The sequence below is a fragment of the Rhinoderma darwinii genome, chromosome 3, assembly GCF_050947455.1.
Source record: "Rhinoderma darwinii isolate aRhiDar2 chromosome 3, aRhiDar2.hap1, whole genome shotgun sequence".
In the NCBI taxonomy this organism is placed as follows: Eukaryota; Metazoa; Chordata; class Amphibia; order Anura; family Rhinodermatidae; genus Rhinoderma; species Rhinoderma darwinii.
Window position 1 is genome coordinate 402,071,814 of NC_134689.1, and position 10,081 is coordinate 402,081,894.

The 10,081-nt window shown below is 49.8% G+C and overlaps 1 protein-coding gene across 2 annotated transcripts; it reads right to left on the reverse strand.

The window, feature by feature from the left end:
- MRI1 (methylthioribose-1-phosphate isomerase 1) lies at positions 1 to 6,928 on the reverse strand. Of its 2 annotated transcripts, XM_075859163.1 has the most exons (6): positions 6,747 to 6,928; positions 5,838 to 6,073; positions 5,588 to 5,760; positions 3,212 to 3,388; positions 317 to 541; positions 1 to 241 (listed from the first exon to the last, which is right to left on the reverse strand). In XM_075859163.1, exons 1-6 carry the CDS (start codon positions 6,876 to 6,878, stop codon positions 120 to 122), a joined length of 1,065 nt encoding a protein of 354 aa, XP_075715278.1. In that variant the 5' UTR covers positions 6,879 to 6,928; the 3' UTR covers positions 1 to 119. The 2 variants fall into 2 exon arrangements, with proteins under 2 accessions (XP_075715278.1, XP_075715279.1); XM_075859164.1 differs by lacking the exon at positions 3,212 to 3,388.
- Positions 6,929 to 10,081: the final 3,153 nt, after the last annotated feature.

Below are 10,081 nucleotides of genomic sequence, written 5' to 3' on the forward strand. Positions count from 1 at the left end.
TCCAAAAGATATTAAAGTTTTATTTTTGTAGAGGACAGAATGCAGGACTGGGGATGCGTTTCAGTGTTTCTGCGGGGGAGGGGCCATGCATAGCTTACGGGGCCTTACAGCACAGAGTATTAAAGAGCGCGGCTCAGTCTCTTCTTCAGCTCCTCCGGTCTGAAGACTCCATGTTCAGTGATTATTGACGTAATCAGTTCGTGGGGAGTGACGTCGAATGCGGGGTTCCACACCCCAATACCTGCCAGGAAAAGAACAGAGTAACATAACAATGTAATATCAATCAGCCGCCAGGATCGGTAATTGCCACACCCACCTGGAGCCGCCACACGAACGCCATTGATGTCGGTCAACTCTTGGCTGGGTCTCTCTTCTATCACAATACTGCCACCTGTAGGCAAGCTGAGGTCGCACGAAGTGCTGGGAGCCGCCACATAGAAAGGTATCCCATGATGCTTGGCAAGGACGGCCAACTGATACGTTCCAACCTTGTTTGCGGTATCGCCATTAGCAACCACGCGGTCGGCTCCGACCACAACAGCTGAGGAGAGAAGTAGAAATCGGATGATGGAAGGACCAGCTGTAATTCAATATTAGAAACGATGGAGGCCGGAGGGAAGCTAAGAGTTCTCACAAGAGGAGGGAGGACACTGATCACAAGAGCTTACAATCTAGGAGGAAATAAGGGACACACAAAACGTAGATGTAAATGAGCGCTGGTAGGCAGATGAGAGGTGAGGAGGGGCAGCGCTGGGGAGAGTCACTAAGACTGCGGTTTCTAGTTATCTGCTCTGCTGTAGTTCCATGCGACAGATTATCGTTTTCGTTATATTTATAAATCTGTTGCATCTTTCCATTGGCCACAATTGTGGCGTAACTATTGAGGTCACCCGACCGGGAAACATCCCCCCACTCCCTGATCTTGTTCTCCCCTCACCACTCCGCTTCTCCCCCATCATGCCGCAGGGCATACAATTTCCTCACCCCGGCAGGGTCAGAACATTTTATGCCACAGATGAACAACTTCCACCGTCATTGCAGCGTCACATATAACGTCCTGACGCTGCCGGGGGGGTAAGGAGCTTGTATGCCCTGCAGCCTGATGTAGGAGCAGCAGAGCGGTGGGTGAGTACATGGCGTAGATCTCCCCTATAATTTACGCCAGTTTCTGAGGTAAAATTATAATAAATTTGTCAGACCACGGGTGGACCCGCCCTTTTATGAAGCTCCACCCACTTTTCACATAAATTGTGACTTTTAAATCGTTGACAACTTTTCTACGTTAGAAAACTGGAGTATGAATGTTTATAAATCCTTCCTGAAAAGTTTACATTGTATTCTAAAGTCTCAATGGGCAACCAGGGCAGTGATTGGCACAGGGTAGAGGCATTTTGGTGTAGCGGTTCAGGGCAGTGACTGGCACAGGGTAGAGGCGTTTTGGTGTAGGGGTCCAGGGCAGCGACTGGCACAGGGTAGAGGCGTCAGTGCAGGGGTCCAGGGCAGCGACTGGCACAGGGTAGAGGCGTCAGTGTAGGGGTCCAAGGCAGCGACGTCGGTGTAGGGGTCCAGGGCAGCGACTGGCACAGGGTAGAGGCGTCAGTGCAGGGGTCCAGGGCAGTGACTGGCACAGGGTAGAGGCGTCAGTGCAGGGGTCCAGGGCAGCGACTGGCACAGGGAAGAGGCGTCAGTGTAGGGGTCCAAGGCAGCGACGTCGGTGTAGGGGTCCAGGGCAGCGACTGGCACAGGGTAGAGGCGTTGGTGTAGCGGTCCAGGGCAGCGACTGGCACAGGGTAGAGGCGTTGGTGTAGCGGTCCAGGGCAGTGACTGGCACAGGGTAGAGGCGTTGGTGCAGCGGTCCAGGGCAGCGACTGGCACAGGGTAGAGGCGTTGGTGCAGCGATCCAGGGCAGTGACTGGCACAGGGTAGAGGCGTTGGTGTAGCGGTCCAGGGCAGTGACTGGCACAGGGTCAAGGCATTGGTGTAGCGGTTGCTCAGATAGATGAGCCTGGCTGCTGCATTGAGGTTAGGTTGAAGAGGGGAGACTTTAGTGAGGGGAAGACGATTAGTAATGAGTTACAGGAGTCAAGACGAGAATAAATCAGAGCGAAGATGAGAGTTTTGGCGGTTTCCACAGTAAGAAAAGAGCGGATTCTGGAGATGTTTTTGAGGTGAAAATGACAGGAGCGTGAAAATGATTGTATGTGAGGAGTGCCCCATGCACACGAACGTGTTTTTTGCGTCCGCAATTCCCCCGAAAATCCACGGGAGAATTGCGGAGCCATTCATTTCTATGGGCCCATACACACTATCCGTGTTTTCACGGGTCCCCGCATGTCCGCCAATCCGTGCCGCACAAACTCAGGACATGTCTTATTACAGCCCGCAAATTCGATGCGGACATGCCCATAGAAGTCAATGGGCCCGTGGAATATGCGGGTACACCTCCGTGTGTCAACCGCAGTTTGCGGATGGGTTGCTAGGCTACGACCAGAAATGAGTTCTGTCGTCATCCTGTTTTACCTAGGCTTTTTTTTTATCCGCATTTTGCGGATTACATACGGATGAACTGCAGAGGACATTTCACAGAACACGGTCCTGGAATTTGCGGACCAGAAAAACACTACGGTCGTGTGCATGAGGCCTAAAGGAAAGATCTGAGTCAAACACAACCCGAGACAGCGGGCGTGCTGCCCAGGAGTTATGGTGGTGATAGAGACAGCGGGCGTGCTGCCCAGGAGTTATGGTGGTGATAGAGACAGCGGGCGTGCTGCCCAGGAGTTATGATAGTGATAGAGACAGCGGGCGTGCTGCCCAGGAGTTATGGTGGTGATAGAGACAGCGGGCGTGCTGCCCAGGAGTTATGGTAGCGATAGAGACAGCGGGCGTGCTGCCCAGGAGTTATGGTAGTGATAGAGACAGCGGGCGTGCTGCCCAGGAGTTATGGTAGTGATCGAGACAGCGGGCGTGCTGCCCGGGAGTTATGGTAGTGATAGAGACAGCGGGCGTGCTGCCCAGGAGTTATGGTAGCGATAGACAGCGGGCGTGCTGCCCAGGAGTTATGGTAGTGATAGAGACAGCGGGCGTGCTGCCCAGGAGGTATGGTAGTGCCACACACAGAGATGGAGACATCAGGTTTGGGTAGTTTAGTAGATGGGGGGGGGGGGCAGTTTCAGAGAAGATTTTATAATGAAGTTCACAGAACAGGACTCACCGCTGACCTGACGTTCCCTCATGGTCAGCGCCGCCATGCTGTCTGTGATGAGGGTGGCCGGGATCTTCTCATACACCAACTCATACGCCGTCAGCCGGGAGCCCTGGTTATAGGGTCGGGTCTCTGTGCAGAAGACGTGGGACAGGTGGCCCATTGCGTGTAGGGAACGCACCACGCCTGTTAAGGGGACATGAAAGATTTGCAGTTTAATAACAGGACAGAGAGAATGGAGCCGGAGCCTCTGTAGTTGGGAATATGTAAGTACACCCCCAAAAAACAGGTTAGAAAAAAATCTAAACAAGACGGCAGAAGATGTAGACATGTGAATGGTCAGAGTAAGGTCTGGGGGGCAGTGGGATAAAAACACATTTATAGGGGGATCTCCAGTCTCCATCCTTATTGAGATTTACTTCCTAATATTTCTTCTCAGCCATTCTGAACAAGCTGAGATGAGATAGAGAGATAGAGATTATATGTTTTATTTTATTTTCAAGCAAATTGGGACAAGCAGAGCTACAGTATAAAGCATGGAGGAGGAAAAGAACATCACCTTTAGGCCTCATTTACACGAGCGTGTGCGTTTTGCGCACGCAAAAAAACGCTGCGTTTTGCGTGCGCAAAAGGCAATTGACAGCTCCGTGTGTCATCCGTGTATGATGCGCGGCTGCGTGATTTTCGCGCAGCCGCCATCATAGAGATGAGGTAGTCGACGGCCGTCACTGTCCAAGGTGCTGAAAGAGCTAACTGATCGGCAGTAACTCTTTCAGCACCCTCGACAGTGAATGCCGATCACAATCTACACCAACCTGTGAATAAAAAAAGACGTTCACACTTACCATGAACTGCCTGCTTCCTCCAGTCCGGGCTCCCGGCCGTTGCCTTGGTGACGCGTCCCTCTCTTGTCATCCGGCCCCACCTCCCAGGATGACGCGGCAGGCCATGAGACCGCTGCAGCCTGTGATTGGCTGCAGCCTGTGCTTGGCTGCAGCTGTCACTTGGCCTGAATTGTCATCCCGGGAGGTCGGACTGGAGGAAGGAGCCGGGACTTATCGGTAAGTCAGAACTTCTTTTTTTTTTTACACGTATATGTATATTGTGATCGGAAGTCACTGTCCATGGTGCTGAACCAGTTTAACTCTTTGAGCACCGTGGGCAGTGACTGTCTCCTGACGTCGCGTACCCGAACATTTTTTGCCGGGTTCGGTTAAAACGAGTTCGGCCGAACCCGGTAAAGTTCGGTGCGCTCATCTCGAATTTGACACTCCGTTTGGATGTTTGTAACCAGAAAAGCACGTGGTGCTTTTCTGTTTACATTCATCCTTTTGACAGCTCTTGCGTGATTTTCGCGCATGCAACGCAGGACCGTCAGTGTGGCATGCGTTGTTTTCACGCACCCATTGAAGTCAATGGGTGCGTGTTGCGTGAAAAACGCAAGAATATAGAACATGTCGTGAGTTTTACGCAACGCACTCACGCTGCGCAAAATTCACGCATCGTCTAAACAGCCCCATAGACTATTATAGGTGCGTACGACACGCGTGAAAAGCACGCGCGTCGCACGCGCGTATAATACGCTCGTGTAAATGAGGCCTTAGCCTCTAATGGAACAGGAGAAGGATCTCAGACTACCTCAACAGGGGCAAACAGATTTTTAAATTGGGGTTTCCAGGTGTGTAGGTGCCCACAGCACGTTCTCACCTTCCCACACCAAAGATTTTTACCTAGGGTCTAGGGGTTAGTGAGATTATGCCTGGAATATTAGCAGTTAATGCCTAGTTTCTTTGATGGTCTAGGAGGAAGAAGGGGTTAATACTGATATCCATGGTGGTGTAGGGTCGGTATAGGTTAATATCCCTGAAGGTCAGGTGTGGTTTAGTGGTTAGCTCTTAATATGATATTATAAAAAATTATTATATTGTTAAATTGTATTCCTGTAGTTGCCACTAGATGGAGCTCTCTGCATAGGGATTTATACTGCTCCCATTAAACTAATTTATAACTCAGTTTGCAGTGAGCTCCCTCTAGTGGCGACAGTTTAAGCTTCTTCTGCCATGTACTGATGAATATCTGGTAAATACACCTGAAAAGCTTCTTAGGGAAAAAAAAGATTTCTTAATGATCTTAATTACATTCTTCTCCGTTATCTTTGTCTCCTGTGGAGGTAACAACTAGTCATCACTTCCATTACAGCATCCACACGGAAAGACTTTAAATCCCATATACAGAATGATATCCCCTCTGCTCTGCCTGTATGTGTCAGTCTTTACAGTAGATCTGGCATTCTATTCATAAACCACCAAAATGTAAAGATGAATGTTCTAAGTAACTAATCTATGAAAAGCTAAACAAAAAAACAAAGCAGCCGTCTCCTCTTACCCAGGGCAGTGCCGTAGCCAGCCGTGGCCAGTGACCCGGTGTTGCAGTGGGTCATTATAACCGCCCCGCCAGGGGCATCAGTAGTTTGCAGGATGTGTTGGGCGCCAAGGTCCCCGATCATACGATTGTCTTTGACGTCCTTCTCCAGAAGGGATTCTGCCCACTGGATCACACTGACAGGGGAATGACAGGGGGTGAGGAAGAGGACGGGCAGGAGACGGGACACAAGCACGGCTGGCATTACATGTACCTGTCAGTTAACCCCTGCACGGTCACCCCCGGCTTCTCCGCCTCCTGCGCCAGGAACGCGTTCAGCTCGTCAGCGGCTTTCTTCATGTTGACTGCTGTGGGCCTGGCACCCACCAAGTGATCCAGCGATTCACGGACAAAGCTCAGGAGATCAGACATCAGCTGTGGCGGGCTGGTGGTCAACTCCACTGCCAAGCTGAGGGAGCCCACAATGGCGATCGCTGGAGCACCCCGGACCTGGAGAGGAGGAACCCACCTTGTGCGTACGATTTTATTTTTAAAGGGCGAGAAAAACATTGGTCACGGTTGTTCATTTCCCGGCTTCTGAGAACCGGGATCACGATGGACGCCATTATGTGTTCAGTTCTGCAACTTCCTCACATCTGGAGGTTTGTTACTATTGTATCCAATCTCCTGTGAGGTAAACACATTCGCAGCGCAAATCTCTTTCCAGTATTGATCGTTTGTTACTATGTATCAGTGCAGGTAAAATGATCAGTCCTGAGTCACAAAGGATTGCCTAAACTGGATCCAATTGTAACAAACCCTCAACTGTGAGGAGTATTAGGCTCTGTGCAAAATACTTGGCATCATCCCCTGCCCATTTGTTTCAAAGTAGTCGCCTATATTGGTTAGACCTGTTGCTAAGCAACACTCTGTACTAAGAGCTGAAGAATAACCAATCATTTCTTTACTGAGGTAATAAAATGAAAGCAGTGATCTGATAGGTTACTAAAGGCAACACCCCCAACTTTGTGTTCCAATATTTATAATGGAAGGGGTGATGACATGATAACTAACCAATTATCTTCAAGAGCCAAGGTCATGTGTTATTTGGGTAACAAAACCACGCCCCTTAATACACAGCAGCTACTGTCGCTGTAGCCCCTCCCCCGTCACCACCACTCACCTTCATGGTCCGAATGGCGTCCGCTCCCTCCCGCACCCCGGTCACCGGATCATACTGACTGCTCTGCGGTAGAAGCAGCTGGTTTAGCACCTGAAGAGACCCCCTGCAGTACCTCACGGACTCCAGAGACATGGCGAACACGCTGCTTCCGGGAGGCGGGCCTATGATCACGTGTCTTTAGCAGGAGCGTGGTTATTTATAGAACTGGGGGGGGGGCGGTTTTTTTTTTTGTCACAACTTTATTGCTACTTATTACAGCTTCACACTCCTGTGGAATTATTATACAATATACCACGTTTCTAAACGCCTATGTACTAGCCCTGTGACGTATTATTACGTCATTGGTATTACTATACTCTGTTACTACATTATTACTCTATCACTGTATCCATGTAGGCTCTGCGCGCATCACGTTTTTTGGCCTACGCTTGACGTATACACCAGGAAAAGCTCCTGACAAGTCACCATAGAGTTTAATGCTATACGTTAAATGTATACGTCATGAAATCTCATGACCCTGTACATGACGTATGCATTTAAGGGATACCCTTATAGTTTAACGGGGATGGATGCCGCTGTTAGTCATCCATAAAACGCACGTAGTCCATAGACTATAATGGTACCCGTTAAACGTATACGTCATGAAAGGCTATTCACATGTTTATGACGTATACAGAAAAGTGTTGTCTACTACGTTATTCCATTATCCAATAAAAGGTATACCGATGTATACCAGCCCGACGGGCCAAAAGGACATTTTTTTGCCTCTACTGGGCCGGGTTCCCACGGCGTTGCGGAATTTAATTCCGCAGCGTGTCAATTTATGCTGCGTATTTTTTTTATTTTCTGTGGCGGGTTTTCGCCATTGAATTCAATGGGGATACAAAAGCTGCAACAGAAAGCCAAATGTTGCGACATTGGCGGCATAATCGCAGCTCCTGCAGTCCGACGTCCTGGGAAGACGGTTCTCCCATGTGACCGCTGCAGCCAATCACAGGCCGCAGCATCACATGGCCTGCAACGTCACCGTAAGAGGTCGGACTGCACGTAGAGAAGAGGGAGGGGGTAAAGTATGGATGTTTTTGTTTTTTCAATGTGGTGCAACTTTTCGGGCGGAAGGCACTGCGGTTTCCAGGTCGGATACGCTACGGTTTTTACGCAGCGTATCCTGACCCGTGAGAACTCGGCCTTGGCTAATGAAGCCCTAACCACACGTTTAGGCCTCATGCACACTTCCTTCACATCTTTATCGGCCGTTTTTGACGGATCCATGTGCCCGTTTTGTGGTTTCCGTGTGCACTCCGTGTTTCTGAGCGCCGAGCATGGTACTGTCCAGGGTGCTGAAAGAGCAGGGTTGTTCAGCGCTAGTCACTGTACAGGGGGCTGAAAGAGTTAATGGGCTGCACTGATCGGCGGTAACTCTTTCAGCACCCTGGACAGTGGCTGAAGAATAACCATGCTCGGCGCTCGCAAAATACAATTCTAATGAGATAAAACAAATCAGTTCATACTTACCCAGAACTCCCTGCTTCTTCCTCCAGGCCGGCCTCCTGGGATTACGTTTCATCCCATGTCACCGCTGCAGCCAATCACAGGCTGTAGTGGCGGTTACGCCGGACTGGATGACGTCAGAAGGCCGGCCTCCAGGGATGACGTTTCATTCCACGTGACCGCCTCTGCAGCCAATCCCAGGCTGCAGCGGCCACATGGACTGCCGCGTCATACAGGAAGGTCGGACTGGAGGAAGAAGAGGGACTCGTCACCAAGACAACGACCGGGTACGTATGAACTGCTTTTTATTTTTATCAGCAGCCTCTTCTCTCTATCAGTGCTGGATAGAGACAAGTGGCTGCCGATTAGTGTAATATATCTGTAATGTACTTCTGCACGCCCGGCCGTTGCTAGGCAACGGCTCCGTCACACACAGACGGCCCACGGATGCCTTCCGTGTGCCTTCAGTTTTTTTGACGGCCCCATTGACTTGCATGGGCCTCACGGTCACGGAATCTAGGACCAAAGTAGGAAATGCTCTACTTTGGATCGGAACGGAGCAACGGGACCGTCAAAAGAACTGAAGTGTGCATGGCCCCATTGAAATGAATGGGTCAGGGTGCTAGCCGCCAGAAAAACAGCTAGCACCCTGAAGGAAAAAACTGAAGTGGGCATGGGGCCTAAGGGTAAGTTCACATGTAGCGTAAATACTGCAGATTTTCCGCAACAGATTTAGTTGTGGAAAATCCGCAGCATAATACGGTAGCAGCAGAGCGGATGAGATATGAACAAATATCATCCAGACGCTGCGTAAATGATGAGCGGAAAAAACACTCAGAAATTGACCTGCCGTGCGTTTTTTTTTAATCCGCAGCATGTATATTGTATTTGCGTAATCGCTGTTTTTTTGTTGCAGTTTTTTTCCATTGAATTCAATGGGGAGGTAAGACATGAAACAAATAGCAGATGTTGCGTTTTTTTGCGGCGGAAAAGTAGCTATTCCACTGCAAAAAAAAGGCAAAACAGAAAAATAAATAAATCTTATACTTACCCAGAATTCTGTGTTTCTTTGGCCAGCCCGGCCTACTGGGATGGCATTTCATCCCATGTGACCGCTGCAGCCAATCACAGGCTGCAGCGGTCACATGGGATGAAACGTCATCCCAGGAGGCCGGGCTGCTGGACAGCGGAGGGATGCGTCGCCATGGCTACCTAAGTACCAAACTTTGTTTTTTATGAGCAGTTTTCTGCAGCCGGCATTCCGGACAAAAAAGCGCACAACAATTTGGTTTTGTCTTTTTTCGGCCGGAATTCCCTGCAGCGCCCAAGGCGAATACACTGTGCGCTCTTACGCAGCGTATCTGCCCTGTGTGAACATACCCTAAGGTCTCTTGCACACGACCGTTTTTGACGGCATCCGAGTGGCACCCTACAGTCTTCAAGGACCCATTTACTTTAGCGGGTGAATCGGGTCTGTGAAAAATGGTCCGAGTCTCCGATCCGAGGAAAGATAGAACATGTCCTATCTTTCCTCAGATCACTGACGGGACTCGGACAGCACACACGTGTGCATGAGGCGTAAGGGTATGTTCACACTGGCTATATTCAGATGTTTTTTGGGCCGTAAACACCTCGAAAAATCGCTAAAAAGGTGGGGGCTGAACGCCTCCAAACATCTGCTCATTGATTTCACTGGGAAAAATGGTGTTCCGTTCCCACGGGGTGTTTTTTACAAAAACACCTCGTAAAAAGAAGTGCAATAGAGAAAGAACTCCAAAACTGGCCGTACAAAAAGGCTGAAAATAAGGAGCGGTTTTCCCTTGAAAACAGCTCCATATTTTCAG

What these genes read in the sequence shown, in the direction of transcription:
- MRI1 (XM_075859163.1), bottom strand. Translation starts at nt 6,878, where the DNA reads ATGTCTCTGGAGTCCGTGAGGTACTGCAGGGGGTCTCTTCAGGTGCTA. An exon ending in GTGCAGGGGTTAACTGACAG is followed by an intron (nt 5,761 to 5,837) that starts GTACATGTAATG and finishes TTCCCCTGTCAG; the next exon opens with TGTGATCCAGTGGGCAGAAT. An exon ending in CGTTCGTGTGGCGGCTCCAG is followed by an intron (nt 242 to 316) that starts GTGGGTGTGGCA and finishes TTTTCCTGGCAG; the next exon opens with GTATTGGGGTGTGGAACCCC.